At 45.6% G+C, this 16,179-nt stretch overlaps 2 protein-coding genes across 2 annotated transcripts; both read right to left on the bottom strand.

The window, feature by feature from the left end:
- Positions 1 to 1,105: 1,105 nt before the first annotated feature.
- LOC124678088 (STOREKEEPER protein-like) lies at positions 1,106 to 4,708 on the bottom strand. Its single transcript, XM_047214018.1, has 2 exons — positions 3,218 to 4,708; positions 1,106 to 1,376 (listed from the first exon to the last, which is right to left on the bottom strand). Exon 1 carries the CDS (start codon positions 4,706 to 4,708, stop codon positions 3,248 to 3,250), a length of 1,461 nt encoding a protein of 486 aa, XP_047069974.1. The 3' UTR covers positions 1,106 to 1,376; positions 3,218 to 3,247.
- A 5,406-nt stretch (positions 4,709 to 10,114) lies between these two features.
- On the bottom strand, positions 10,115 to 13,629 carry LOC124672368 (probable transcription factor At4g00390). Its single transcript, XM_047208605.1, has 2 exons — positions 12,115 to 13,629; positions 10,115 to 10,293 (listed from the first exon to the last, which is right to left on the bottom strand). Exon 1 carries the CDS (start codon positions 13,627 to 13,629, stop codon positions 12,145 to 12,147), a length of 1,485 nt encoding a protein of 494 aa, XP_047064561.1. The 3' UTR covers positions 10,115 to 10,293; positions 12,115 to 12,144.
- Positions 13,630 to 16,179: the final 2,550 nt, after the last annotated feature.

Here is a 16,179-nt window from a genome sequence, read left to right as displayed (position 1 = left end):
TGCTTCTTACTGTTTCGATTAGTGATGATCCAGCGTCTGTGTGTAATTTGTTTTATCTATAACTCTTGGGTGTTCACTTATTCACCAGGCTTCCAAGGAGAAGCTTTAGTATAATGAGCGTACTGGAACTAGAATACAGAGTGTTATAGTGTGATAGTTGTTCATTTATTCATCAGGCAACCAAAGAGAAGCTTCAGTACAGTGAGCAAACTGAAAGTAGAATTCAGAGTTATAGTGTGTTAGTTCCAAGCATGTGTATTCGTTTGTTTTGAACTTAAACTTTTATATAGTGTAAACATTTCAAACATGTGCACAGAACGGTTCAGTTGGTGAGCAGTGTCGTCTTGCAAACACTGGAATGGTCTTGAGCAGTTCCTACCTTAGCTTATTTTTAAGATCAATGTTGGCGTTAGAGAGCTTCCAATTTACAACCACACAAACAATCAAAGATGCACTTCAGGGTACTACTATGGGGTGCTTCCAACAGGAGATACAACTACAGACCATGAGCCTGTAAATAATTTTCAGCTTATGTCGAGTAAATTGTATACAACCTGTGCTCCAAATTGATTATGAGAACGAATGCAGTTCACCTTTTGTATTCTTTTCAGGAGGTATAGTCTTACATACGTCAAGGCCTGATTAAGTTATGTGGCCACCACCATGTAATGTATTGTACATACTAATGCTAATGATATAACTGCATCGATGTTGCCTACCATATTAGCTGTGCATGTTCGCTTCAAAGCAGAAAGATGAATCTACAAAGAATTCTGTAACGGGCGCAGCATGCCGCCACGCCAATGTCTCCTAGTAGTGATATGATGCATAGTAGTTTCAAGTTGAATAACATAAAAGAACATTTGGCTCATTTGTTAGTTTCTCTACGTTAGATAATTGGGGTCGAATTACGCAAAAATACAATTGGCTGACATAATCTTATTCGGATACGGATATATCCATTTCCATATCCACATTTGCTTCAAAATTCAATACCACATTTGTATTTGCTTTTTTTTAAACGGATCCAGATATTTACCATATACATTTCCATAGACGTCCGGATTCGGATATTACCACTTCCACTTTTAATTTCTCGAATACGAATGTGGGATAATATAGACTATCCACTATCAGTTTCCACCCCTACTACGAACCATAACATTTTTGACAGTTATAGGATGCTAAGAACTTAAAAGCACTTCACAGGTCCAAAGTGCATAAGCCATCAGTACAAGTAGAATTCTGCACCTCAAAATGGGACTGCATACTTGGAATGGTCACTTCGTAGGCATCCAGAGCAAAAGCAAACTTCAATAATCTTGGTCCATAGTCTTCCACGTTCCACAGCAACTTGCCTCTCTTTTTCTCCTCATCTACAATAAACAGGAGCAGATGTATTAGCTTCATACAATCATCAAAAGGAGAAATATTTTTCTTTGGACTCGTTGTGATATTGCAACTACAGAAGACAAATAGATGCTTTCTTTAACAGAGGATATGGATACTAAGTACTGTATATGGTTGGAACAAACACATGAAGTAGCATTTTCAGCCATAAAGAGCACAAAGTACCAATGCTAAGTAGCATTCAGCACATGAAATAACTTCAGTTTCAGATTACAGATTATGGAGATACCAATCTACAGGGACATAAATAACTGTACCAAAATGTAAAACTTAAACCAACACTCAACAATCATGTTTAACTGGGACAAAACGTCACTTCCTTACAGTTACTTATCGCTAATTAGTCGATACAAGTGTCTCCTCTAAGCTCTCGAATTCTAAGCCTCTCAATTTCCATTTTCTTTTATAACTAATGTAAATAAGAACCATAAGTAAGATAAAAATGAAACTAATCGAAAATACTTCCTAATTAAGCTAAGATGAATTTGCAAGTTAAATCAAACTAAAGGTGCTTCCTTAAAACATAGTTCCATTCTTGCTTATACAGTTACGCATAAATAGCATGCTTGCTAGTCAGATGTTGCAAATTAAATCAACAGGGGGAAAATGTGGCAAATCATCAGGAAACAAATATGGCAAAACATCTAACCGAAGCTAGATATCGCAGTAAACTCCAGATATTATTGAATCAATTTGGCATGTGACCATAGACACATACCTAGTTAACTGAAGGTGAACACATAGGATATTTTCTTTAACATAGGAATGAACTCATTTGCAACATCTGGAGACGGTAATTATAACATAAACCAATGATTAAGAGTTACGACTGATCTAGTCACTACTAGGGCGTCGACTCGACTCATGAGGGTGGTGGATCGACTTGAATCACAGGGGACACGGGGCACGGGGGGTCGACCAGTCAACTAATCGTCAACTATTATTGGCCAGCCTAGGTTTTTGGGTCGAATGACTCACAAAAAGGCCCACTTGTCAGGTTTGCCTAAAGATTAGGCAGGCCATTGTCACCACTCCTGGAGCTGTTGCTCTGCTCCACTCTCATGCCTTCGAACTCCATTGCAGTATACTACTATTACAAGTTGAGCACTACTATGGTATTGTGTAGCAGCTACTCTCTATCACAAGTCACCAAGCACTAGTCACAACTAGTCTATGAATCGGTACCCTGGGGACTCGGCTCGACTCGTTGACTTGTGATCATTGGCATAAACCCAACAACTAGAGATGCAAGTCTCTACCAGCAGCATAAGCTGAAATCTGATCAATAGCTAACATACCAGATTATAACAGGAGCACAAATCGCATCAACCTAACCAATTCAATCTCCTAGTGAACACTTACTGCACTTTAACTTACTATACAAATAATCTACTGAAACAGCAAATGAGTATTTAAACGACGTGAAACCGCATCTCAATATATAGGAGCATAAGTCATGAGATGCATCACCCATCTCATCTCCTTCGTCCTTGTTTACTTTCTACAAATTAACAACCCCTCACTACCTGCACAAAATTATGCCCAACCAAACGTCTACATCATCTGCATCTAGCTAATCTTTCTATCCTTCTCTAAGTTGGGTGGAAAATTTTGATTGGAGATATTAAAAGCCAGACTTACTTGTAGTACACTGCATAGAAGTAGAATAGTTTAATTGCTTCAAATTTCCAAAGTGACATTCAGATTTTGTAAAACACACTAGCTCAGTTCACATTAGGTAATCCTATGATTCCGCATATATCATCACAAGAAAACATAGTAACACAAGTTAAGAAGAGAGGTATACCATATAAATGGGTTGACAGCACCAAAGGGTTTAGTCCAGCAATCCTATGAATATGTTGGTCACCTCCTTCTTAGTGTCGGCTCGGCGAATCTCCGTCTTCATCTCAATTACTCTTTGTTTCTTGATCTTGGATTCCAAAGCACAAGCCTTGTCGTCAGCAATGAACTCAAATGCTCTTTTCAGTGTCTCCCCACATGGATGCTGGGCCTGGATGCTCTCCACATAAGAGGCAAGGTTGGGGTACAAATTCTGTAATTGATCGAACTCTCTTCGCATGTTTTTCACATTAGGATCTATATCCATTTTGTCTTCATGACTCTCCCCATTTTGAGTGACCGCCGTGGCCTCCTTTGGTCCAAGGCTATCCGCATCTCCATCATTTTCCTCTTTGTCAGACTTACCACTCTTGCTCCTAACCAACGTGTTGCCGTTTTGAGTGGCAGTATTGGTGGTCTCCTTTGTTTTTGCATCGCCTTCTAGGTCCTCCTTATGGTTTCCCCGTTTCTTACTCTTAACAGGAGTATCAGTATTGGCAGCCTTGTTTGATAACCTGCCCTTGGTAGCTCCATCTAGCTTCTCTTTGGTGACAGTTCCGACATTTTCATTCACGGTGCTGGTGGCTTCCTTTGCTGTACCACCCTTTTTCTCTTTGTTAGTCTGCCCCTTGTTGCTCATTGAGGTAGCAGCATCATTTTGAGATATGGGGGCTGCAGCAACCTCCTTTGCACTTTCTCCCCAGACTGCCTCCGAGAGGTTGAACTTGTGGAGGTCATCATCATTATCTGGCAGGGTGCCTGTAGTGGCCGCTTTCTCATGTCGCTGCTTAAGATGCCGCACCTTCTCATACATTTCTGTCTTGGTACAGGTCTTTCTTTCAAGGCTGTCACCAACAGCAGCAATAAGTTGAACAGCACTAGGCTGTGTGCCATTAGCCTTGGTGTGGCTGACAAGAGCTTCCAGGACCTTGATCTCGTCCTCAATTGTCCAGCGTCTTCCTGCGGTCTTGGACGGGGAGCGATCCGGCACAGCCTTTTCCTTGGAAAGCTTCTTGCCCTTGCTGGTGGAATTGGGCTCAGAAGGCGGCTTGCGAGACAGAGGAGCCGCATCGGCCTTGGCTTTCTTCGGCTTGACACCAGACGGAATGGACTCAGCGGCCTGCCTCTTCTTCCCGGACTTCCTTGCCGGCTTGGTCTGGACGGGCTCCGGGCTATCCGACGAGCTGCCGTCCCCCTCATCGGCGTCAGATTCCAAGGGCTTGCCGGGGGAGCGGGCGGCCTGACGGAACTGGTAGGCACCGGCGTCGGTTTCCGAGTCGTCGGACTCATCCTCGCCTCCATCCGATGAATCGCCGGTGGAAAGGGGTTTAGGGTTTTGTGGGGCCTTTTGGGCTGCGGGGGTGGCTTCCTCCTCATCGTCTTGGTCGGAGCTGGACTCCTCCCGCGGAGGCGTCGGCGGTGGCGGCGACGGCACGCGGCCCTTCTTGCGGGCCATCCTCGCAGTCGCCGCTAGGGTTCTGGGGGTCGGGAGCAGGAACGGCAGTGAGGCGAGAGGAATGGTTCAGGCCGGGGCAGCGGAATGGGTGTGGGGTAGCCCTAGCCCGTTGGGTAAGCGCCGCTGTTCTGTTTGGCCTCGGGGGCATCGGCGGGACCCATCCTGCGCCCGCGCGTCGAATGGGTTCAACCGGACAAATCCGCGGTCCAACATGGTCCCGCATCGCAAATGCGGATGGCCGCGATGTTCGGGAACACGCAAATTCGGTTCAAATCTGGGCTAGGTTTCCGTGGCCACGGATGGCATGTGGCGTCCGTCGCGTCTCCCTGCTCGTCTCCTTCTTCTCGGCTTCCCCAACCGCTGGCTTCCAAGTGCACGCCCACGCCGACGTGCATGCCTCCTTCCACACGGCTTCACGCCTTGCACGCTCTCCTATTACCACCGCCTCGCACGCCCCGTCGCCGTGGCCTACGAAGAAGTCAGCCATGACCGGCGCGGCGGAAACTCCCAATGGGTCGGACGCTGCACATCAATTCCACCACAGCGCGAGGTGGTGCGACCTCGGCTCACCACAGGACGACGGCCTGAGTTTTCTGGCGGCAACGAAGAAGACCTACATGGCCGGCGTGGCGGGAGGTCCCGGTTGAACTCCACCACCGGGAGAAGAACCCAGGCGATGCCTCATTTTCCCCTTTCTTCCTGTGTAATATTTTGCTTCTTCCCTCTCGATCTGTATTGATACAATGATTGTACTACAATCATGTTTCTTTCCAATTTCGTTTTCATTGATTCTATTTTCCTGAGATTGTTTTTAGGCCCGTCTCAGCTGCTGAACAGAATTTGCAGTGCTGCAAGTTCCATACCAACGGTAGACAAGGCGGTGTCCTCAGAGACAACTAACTCCATGAGCTGTAATGTGTCTTCTCCTCTCCCCTTAATGTTTTCTTTTGATTTCAGAGCACTCCATTGATTCTTTCCGTAAGATTTGTAGGGACACTTTTTTTTTCCATACGTGCATGCTACATGTTCGACGAAATGACTACTAGAAATAGGGTGGGTAAGAAAAATAGAACAACACACATTTGATAACTCAACTCTATTATGGTCGCCCTCAATGCATTCCTTCCATGATGTGTTGGTTCTGTATCCACGAATGATCATCAGACCATGTTGCTTTATTAGACCAATTTCATTGTGAAGGTTTTTCCTACCATATTTACAGTTCACTGCAATTTGTTGAACATAAGGGAATGCGTCAAATAGATTATCAGGTGATGCCTAAAAGTTATAACAGATAATGAAATTGTCAATGTATTGTAGGTTTTTTGATTGTTTATCCATATGTATGTAGTGTTTTTGTCTGATTTGCAGGAATTTATGCTCTTACCAGTTACCACCAATTGTAGCCCTACAAATCAAATAAATGGAAGTTTAAGAAATAGTGTCTATCTTCTATCTCGGAATCCACTCACTAAAATCGAGCTTATAGGATTTGACTTGCTTTGCATAACCAACTATATACATGCTTTTATTTGTCTGCCATTGTGCGAGTAAAAGAAAGAAAAATCCATTCACAGTCTTGCCCCTTTCTCATGATTTCATTTAACTATTTCCTTTTGCAGCTCGGGTTATTTTATTCCAGATTTTACTTACAAGTTACAATCCTGTCATATGTATAAGAAAATCTACTTCACAATGGTAAGTTTCAATCTACATGCATTGATGGTATGGTCCATTCTTTGTGACTGTTTCATTTGCAACTTTCCATTTAGTTAACACTAAATCTGCCATTGGTGCATTGTTCTCTTACCACGGCCAGTTGATAACAAATATCGCTGTGCCTATTTGGCTTACAGACAGAGTGGTGCCTATTTTGTTTCAGATTGTAGAAGCCCTACACGTTGACTCATTTTTTCCAGTTTGCATTTATATTTCTGTTAGCTCCCATGTCCCAAAAAAACTCCTGATGCTAGGTAGCATTGTGTTATATCTGGCCAAACAACCACCAAAGATGCATATTTGCACGCTAGAAGGTATTATTCTCCCTTCTTTGTTTCTTAATATGCTACTTTATTCAGTACAGATTTTAATCAGATACAAAGTAGAGGCCAGCGACATGCCTGTAGATGCTGATCAAGAATCAAATTGGTGGTATTTTTGGTGGCATCGATGAGCTGTTTGCACTAAGGAAGGATGAGGTTCAGAGGTCTGCTAATACTTTGGCAAGTCGACAGGGAACAGGCTTGAGGATGAGTTTCAGCCACTTCTTCTCTACGAGAAACATATATCCCAGATGAGCAAATCACAAGAAACAACATTTTTCGGAGCATCCAGGTCAGTACATTTAGAACGCGAGATGCCAGCTTGATTTTCATTGATTATGACTAATTAATTTCATTGCTTATCACAAAGGGGCTTCAAGAGGCCACGAACTATTTTGGATGGAGTGCTGAGCTACTAGATCACCATTTAATTTCCCCGTTTCATCTTATTTTCGGAGGTCTCTCTATTGTGTCAGTATGTTAGCATTTTATTGTTAGATGTGTTTTAATCATCCACAAGTTTTTGACCAGTTCATTTCGAAATCAATAAGTTAACTGGTAAGAGAATCTTGGTTCATCCCCCTGGTTCAGTCCTACTGTGTGCTTACAAATAAATCGCATTGTGCTCGAATTTGTGCTTCAATAGCTGTACTTTTTTGTTTAATTGATTATTTTTCTGTACAATTGGTGGTGATGCTTCTGGTTTTATAGTTTACATGAACAAAGAGGAGATAACATCTTTCGTAACAGTAATGGATATGCTGCTTTATTTTGAAATAGAACTACTGTTGCTAAACCTCCACGTCGCTCTTTCGTTGTGCTATTGAATGAACTTCATTTTTAATTATCTGATGCCGAGGTCTGTCTTGGTTGGGATTGACTAGCCCACCACCCTGCAGGAAATTTCGACGGGACTGTGTTCTCGACGAGGGCGGTTTTGAGTATCAAATTAAGGGGCGGTGATGACTGAATTGATGGTTATGTTCCTTGGCAGGCCTGCTACCCCTTGTTCACTGAAGCTCACTGTCGAAGTTTGGATTAGGCACCAGAACTTACATTGAAGCTCACTTGGCGGGTGATACTTGGACGGTGGCTCATTCGTCCGATGGTATTAGCGGCTTTTTCTTGCCAGTTTATTCTGCAGTACGTGTTTTACTATGCGTGCTCATTCTGCTTTCTTGGTTGCTTGCAGAAATGTGTTCATGCTAGATTCAGTGGTGTTCGTGGTTCTCCGGTAGCTGATCTTTTCCTGAGATGCTTGCCGGGCTGGCTGCTGGTTCTGCGGTTTCTTCGTTGCAGCTTTGCGAAGGGAATTGAAGGGAATTCTGTTGGCCATTCTCGTGGTTTGTGTCATCTCTGTACTTTTGTCTCTTTTTGTATTTTTTTTGTTTTCTCTTGACTTCTCCAATGCATGGGCATCCTTTCATGTCTGCTGCCTTTCCCTCCTTGATTCATGGTTCTGCTTCGTCTCTCGGTTTGCTTTGTAGGAGTGATGCTGCCTCTGCACCCTCCCTGCAGGGTCGGGGTTCTTGATCTCCTGTGCCTTCAGTGGGTGGTGATTTGGGTGGGTCATCTTCGCCTTCTGCATATGGTTCTGAGGTTTCTAATCCCGCTCATTCTGATGTTTCTGCTGTACCAGTTGATCCGCTGTTTCACAGTTTGTGCATTTCCGCTTTTGATGTACCTGTTTTACTGTTATTGGTTGTGTACTAACTGCTCTTTGTTTTTGGTTTCAGTATGTGCTACCTCTTTCACGACTTCTCACATGGCTGCATACTGCTTTTGTACGAGCAGGTAGTGCTTCCGCTTTACTGATTATAGAATCTGCATTTTGCTGCAAAAAGAACTAAAAGAATAGCAGAAAGTTAAGCTCTAGGATGTGATGCAACTACATTTTGGTACTATGTACACGCAAAAATGCTATGTTCTGGATCTTTTGAGCTTAACTAGATATAAGCACTGTAACACACCATCTCGTACACGTTCTAACACACCATTGTTGATTTTGTTTCAGTCCTCCAAGTTACTCATCAGTATCAGTATTGATAAAAGCTTAAAGTAGTGCCGACTATTCTAGATTAACTATTGCAGCCCCTAAGATTTCTCTGTTTTTTGTATTTTTTCAGTCTGTTGAAGACCATCTTAAGGCCGTCCACTCCATTTCCTGTTTTTATATTGCTTCTTACTGTTTCGATTAGTGATGATCCAGCGTCTGTGTTTAATTTGTTTTATCTATAACTCTTGGGTGTTCACTTATTCACCAGGCTTCCAAGGAGAAGCTTTAGTACAATGAGCGTACTGGAACTAGAATACAGAGTGTTATAGTGTGATAGTTGTTCATTTATTCATCAGACAACCAAAGAGAAGCTTCAGTACAGTGAGCAAACTGAAAGTAGAATTCAGAGTTATAGTGTGTTAGTTCCAAGCATGTGTATTCATTTGTTTTGAACTTAAACTTTTATATAGTGTAAACATTTCAAACATGTGCACATAACGGTTTAGTTGGTGAGCAGTGTCGTCTTGCACAACACTGGAATGGTCTTGAGCAGTTCCTACCTTAGCTTATTTTTAAGATCAATGTTGGCGTTAGAGAGCTTCCAATTTACAACCACACAAACAATCAAAGATGCACTTCAGGGTACTACTATGGGGTGCTTCCAACAGGAGATACAACTACAGACCATGAGCCTGTAAATAATCTTCAGCTTATGTCGGGTAAATTGTATACAACCTGTGCTCCAAATTGATTATGAGAACGAATGCAGTTCACCTTTTGTATTCTTTTCAGGAGGTATAGTCTTACATACGTCAAGGCCTGATTAAGTTATGTGGCCACCACCATGTAATGTATTGTACATACTAATGCTAATGATATAACTGCACCGATGTTGCCTACCATATTAGCTGTGCACGTTCGCTTCAAAGCAGAGAGATGAATATACAAAGAACTCTGTAACGGGCGCGGCATGCCGCCGCGCCAATGCCTCCTAGTAGTGATATGATGCATAGTAGTTTCAAGTTGAATAACATAAAAGAACATTTGGCTCATTTGTTAGTTTCTCTACGTTAGATAATTGGCATATTGGGGCCGAATTACTAAAATTGGCTGACATAATCTTATTCGGATACGGATATATCCATTTCCGCTTCAAAATTCAATACCACATTTGTATTTGCTTTTTTTTAAACAGATCGAGATATTTACCATATACATTTCCATAGACGTCCGGATTCGGATATTACCACTTCCACTTTTAATTTCTCGAATACGAATGTGGGATAATATGGACTATCCACTATCAGTTTCCACCCCTACTACGAACCATAACATTTTTTGACAGTTATAGGATGCTAAGAACTTAAAAGCACTTCACAGGTCCAAAGTGCATAAGCCATCAGTACAAGTAGAATTCTGCACCTCAAAATGGGACTGCATACTTGGAATGGTCACTTCGTAGGCATCCAGAGCAAAAGCAAACTTCAATAATCTTGGTCCATAGTCTTCCACGTTCCACAGCAACTTGCCTCTCTTTTTCTCCTCATCTACAATAAACAGGAGCAGATGTATAAGCTTCATACAATCATCAAAGGAGAAATATTTTTCTTTGGACTCGTTGTGATATTGCAACTACAGAAGACAAATAGATGCTTTCTTTAACAGAGAATATGGATACTAAGTACTGTATATGGTTGGAACGAACACATGAAGTAGCATTTTCAGCCATAAAGAGCACAAAGTACCAATGCTAAGTAGCATTCAGCACATGAAGTAACTTCAGTTTCAGATTACAGATTATGGAGATACCAATCTACAGGGACATAAATAACTGTACCAAAATGTAAAACTTAAACCAACACTCAACAATCATGTTTAACTGGGACAAAACGTCACGCTAATTAGTCGATACAAGTGTCTCCTCTAAGCTCTCGAATTCTAAGCCTCTCAATTTCCATTTTCTTTTATAACTAATGTAAATAAGAACCATAAGTAAGATAAAAATGAAACTAATCGAAAATACTTCCTAATTAAGCTAAGATGAATTTGCAAGTTAAATCAAACTAAAGGTGCTTCCTCAAAACATAGTTCCATTCTTGCTTATACAGTTACACATAAATAGCATGCTTGCTAGTCAGATGTTGCAAATTAAATCAACAGGGGAAAAATGTGGCAAATCATCAGGAAACAAATATGGCAAAACATCTAACCGAAGCTAGATATCGCGGTAAACTCCAGATAATATTGAATCAATTTGGCATGTGACCATAGACACATACCTAGTTAACTGAAGGTGAACACATAGGATATTTTCTTTAACATAGGAATGAACTCATTTGCAACATCTGGAGACGGTAATTATAACATAAACCAATGATTAAGAGTTACGACTGATCTAGTCACTACTAGGGCGTCGACTCGACTCATGAGGGTGGTGGATCGACTTGAATCACAGGGGACACGGGGCACGGGGGGTCGACCAGTCAACTAATCGTCAACTATTATTGGCCAGCCTAGGTTTTTGGGTCGAATGACTCACAAAAAGGCCCACTTGTCAGGTTTGCCTAAAGATTAGGCAGGCCATTGTCACCACTCCTGGAGCTGTTGCTCTGCTCCACTCTCATGCCTTCGAACTCCATTGCAGTATACTACTATTACAAGTTGAGCACTACTATGGTATTGTGTAGCAGCTACTCTCTATCACAAGTCACCAAGCACTAGTCACAACTAGTCTATGAATCGGTACCCTGGGGACTCGTCTCGACTCGTTGACTTGTGATCATTGGCATAAACCCAACAACTAGAGATGCAAGTCTCTACCAACAGCATAAGCTGAAATCTGATCAATAGCTAACATACCAGATTATAACAGGAGCACAAATCGCATCAACCTAACCAATTCAATCTCCTAGTGAACACTTACTGCACTTTAACTTACTATACAAATAATCTACTGAAACAGCAAATGAGTATTTAAATGACGTGAAACCGCATCTCAATATATAGGAGCATAAGTCATGAGATGCATCACCCATCTCATCTCCTTCGTCCTTGTTTACTTTCTACAAATTAACAACCCCTCACTACCTGCACAAAATTATGCCCAACCAAACGTCTACATCATCTGCATCTAGCTAATCTTTCTATCCTTCTCTAAGTTGGGTGGAAAATTTTGATTGGAGATATTTAAAGCCAGACTTACTTGTAGTACACTGCATAGAAGTAGAATAGTTTAATTGCTTCAAATTTCCAAAATGACATTCAGATTTTGTAAAACACACTAGCTCAGTTCACATTAGGTAATCCTATGATTCCGCATATATCATCACAAGAAAACATACTAACACAAGTTAAGAAGAGAGGTATACCATATAAATGGGTTGACAGCACCAAAGGGTTTAGTCCAGCAATCCTATGAATATGTTGGTCACCTCCTTCTTAGTGTCGACTCGGCGAATCTCCGTCTTCATCTCAATTACTCTTTGTTTCTTGATCTTGGATTCCAAAGCACAAGCCTTGTCATCAGCAATGAACTCAAATGCTCTTTTCAGTGTCTCCCCACATGGATGCTGGGCCTGGATGCTCTCCACATAAGAGGCAAGGTTGGGGTACAAATTCTGTAATTGATCGAACTCTCTTCGCATGTTTTTCACACTAGGATCTATATCCATTTTGTCTTCATGACTCTCCCCATTTTGAGTGACCGCCGTGGCCTCCTTTGGTCCAAGGCTATCCGCATCTCCATCCTTTTCCTCTTTGTCAGACTTACCACTCTTGGTCCTAACCAACGTGCTGCCGTTTTGAGTGGCAGTATTGGTGGTCTCCTTTGTTTTTGCATCGCCTTCTAAGTCCTCCTTATGATTTCCCCGTTTCTTACTCTTAACAGGAGTATCAGTATTGGCAGCCTTGTTTGATAACCTGCCCTTGGAAGCTCCATCTAGCTTCTCTTTGGTGACAGTTCCGACATTTTCATTCACGGTGCTGGTGGCTTCCTTTGCTGTACCACCCTTTTTCTCTTTGTTAGTCTGCCCCTTGTTGCTCATTGAGGTAGCAGCATCATTTTGAGATATGGGGGCTGCAGCAACCTCCTTTGCACTTTCTCCCCAGACTGCCTCCGAGAGGTTGAACTTGTGGAGGTCATCATCATTATCTGGCAGGGTGCCTGTAGTGGCCGCTTTCTCATGTCGCTGCTTAAGATGCCGCACCTTCTCATACATTTCTGTCTTGGTACAGGTCTTTCTTTCAAGGCTGTCACCAACAGCAGCAATAAGTTGAACAGCACTAGGCTGTGTGCCATTAGCCTTGGTGTGGCTGACAAGAGCTTCCAGGACCTTGATCTCGTCCTCAATTGTCCAGCGTCTTCCTGCGGTCTTGGACGGGGAGCGATCCGGCACAGCCTTTTCCTTGGAAAGCTTCTTGCCCTTGCTGGTGGAATTGGGCTCAGAAGGCGGCTTGCGAGACAGAGGAGCCGCATCGGCCTTGGCTTTCTTCGGCTTGACACCAGACGGAATGGACTCAGCGGCCTGCCTCTTCTTCCCGGAATTCCTTGCCGGCCTGGTCTGGACGGGGTCCGGGCTATCCGACGAGCTGCCGTCCCCCTCATCGGCGTCAGATTCCAAGGGCTTGCCGGGGAAGCGGGCGGCCTGAGGGAACTGGTAGGCATCGGCGTCGGTTTCCGAGTGGTCGGACTCCTCCTCGCCTCCATCCGATGAATCGGCGTCGGCCGCGGCGGTGGAAAGGGGTTTAGGGTTTTGTGGGGCCTTTTGGGCTGCGGGGGTGGCTTCCTCCTCATCGTCTTGGTCGGAGCTGGACTCCTCCCGCGGAGGCGTCGGCGGTGGCGGCGACGGCGACGGCGACGGCACGCGGCCCTTCTTGCGGGCCATCCTCGCAGTCGCCGCTAGGGTTCTGGGGGTCGGGAGCAGGAACGGCAGTGAGGCAGCGGAATGGGTGTGGGGTAGCCTAGCCCGTTTGGTACGCGCCGCTGTTCTGTTTCTGGGGAATTCGACGCGATCCCATCTGGCGCTCCGTCTTCAGGGCTGCTTGTTCTGGGTCGGGCCCGTTTATGAAGGCTCTTGAGCTGAGAAAAAATCGGAAGTAATCCCAGCGTCGGATCGAGCGTTTGGGGACGTGTTTTGTTCGTGCCGCCTTTGGGGGACGTCGCTCCCGCCCGCGTCCCCCAAACGCCGCCCCCAAATATTAAAAGTAATTTTTTGGCTAGAAAAAAACTATTTACTAATATTCAAATCGGTTGAACATAAACAAATTATATATAAAATTTCGGAAAAATATAATAAAATACATATAAACTATCTACTTCTTCTTCTTCGCTGATGGCCCCGCGTCGTCGTCATCGCGGTGGCGCTTCCTGCTCGTCACCTCTTCCGAAGAGGCGGTGTCGACGCCCGACGCGTCGGAGTCCTCCTCGTCGTTGGCGGTGCTCGTCGGCTGCGCCTTTGCCTTTGCCTTTGCCTTGGCCTTGGCGGCCTTGGCCTTGGCCGCCTTCGCCTTCGCACGGGCCACCGCCGCCGCCGCGTCCTCCTCCCAGCCCAGCCATTCCTCCTCGCTGTCAACTGGCGGCGGGGAATCGTCGCCGCTGCTCGGCGTCCTGGCTCTCTCCCACCAATGGCGCCAGCCAGCAGGCTTTCCCTCGCTGGAGGTGTCGGACGGGAGCTCGGGAGATGTAGCTCATCGTCGCTGGAGGTGTCGGATGGAGGCTTGGATGAATGGTGGCGTGCGTACGGCGTACGTACGGGTCTTATTGAGCGCGGATGAACGGCAGCGCAGCAGGTCGAAGAGAGCAGCGGTTGCTCTTCCGAGGAGTCGGCGCTCCATTCCGGCGGGGTTGGCGCGTCGTCGACGCGGTTGCCAATGCGACGGTTCCGCTTCCGGCAGCTGCACCGTCGCTACGTATGTGGCGGTTGAGCGTCCGAGCCGCTGACGGGTCGGGCCCGCGCCTCCTCGCCTCTCATTTCGTTGTGTCCGGCGTGCCCGGTGCGTCCCCTGTGGGACGGGGACGGGCTCGGGACGCCGGACACCGTATCGGGCCGCGCCGGATAAAAAGGGCCTTTGGGGCGCGCGGCTGGGAACGTTTTTTTGTCCGGCGCACCCAAAATCGCTTTGGGAACGGTTTGGGGACGTGACTGGAGATGCTCTTAGGGCATATGCAATGGTTGATAAGACCGTCTTATCTTAATCGTGCCACGTAATCTAGATATGACTGTAAAACATGATGTACAATGGGTTATTTTTTAGTCTTATCTTTAGTAACTAAACATCCTAAATATATGGTGAGACAGATTGTGCTAAGAGATCATCTCTTAGCTAAGAGAAGGCAAAGTCTTTTTTTGACTTTCTCTTTCCTCCACATCAGCATTTATCCTACGTGGCATTGCTAAGATATCACCATTGTACGTGCCCTTATATCTCCAACTGAGTCGAACCGATTTTCACGCCACAGTCCAAACTCCAACGAAGCGTCCGGCGCAAAACTCTGCATCGACGCTCCTAACTAAGCGCCTACAGGCCAGGATCCCACGCCACAACTGCCGATTCACTGGGATTAAGACCCTGGCGCCCGCGCTTAGCGCCCCGCAGTGTAGATGCCCTTAGAGAGGACTTTGTTATCCAGGATTCTTTTTTTCTTTCCGTTTTTCTAGTTTTGCTCGTTACGGCAGCTCTCGCGCCCGACCCATCCCGGGCCCGTCTGGATGAGTAGAACCGGACAAAAATCCGGTCTAGTGCGCGGATCCATCTAAAAAATAAATGGCCGCGGCGTTCGGGACGATCCAAATCCGATCTAAATATGTGCTGCATTTGCGTGGCCGTGGAGGCCGATCGCTGGCCGCCCGCGTCCGCCCCTTGTCCGTTCTAGCCCGCGTGTCATAAGGAGATAGCATCTATTTTCATTAAAATTAGATATTACATTTTTTTTTAAATCTACCTACTACTAGTCTAGCTATGTACGGGGCCGGCGACTCGGCCCTCTTGCGGCGTTCCTCCGCGGTCGCGCTCCTCCTTTCCGTCCGCGCAGCTTGGGCGCGCTCGTGCTACGCCTCCTGCGGCGGCACCATCCGCTTCCTGCACAACTCGAGCTCCTGCGCGACAACACGTTCATAGCGCTCCGTGCCTCCAGGCGGACGCGGCCGGTGGCCTGGGCCTCGTGGTTCTCCTCCCGGCGACGCATGCGCTCTTGGCGGCCGCGCTGCACTGACGCAGCAGCCTGCCGGGCGCGCCGCTCAGCGAGGGCAGCTGGATGAGGTGGCGGGCTGCTCGCATAGCGAGGAGCTGGTTCTTCTGGCCGAGGAGGTCGCCTAAACGGCGGCGAGCGGCCCGACAGGTGGCCTCGTGCTCCTTCGTCACACGCGTGAGGTCGGCAAGACGCTCCTCGATGGCGGCGTTGATGTTCGCCATCGCGAGGTCATCGAAGTAGTCCT

This window comes from Lolium rigidum, chromosome 7 (assembly GCF_022539505.1).
Source record: "Lolium rigidum isolate FL_2022 chromosome 7, APGP_CSIRO_Lrig_0.1, whole genome shotgun sequence".
NCBI lineage: Eukaryota > Viridiplantae > Streptophyta > Magnoliopsida > Poales > Poaceae > Lolium > Lolium rigidum.
This window is presented reverse-complemented; position numbering and strand designations above follow the sequence as displayed.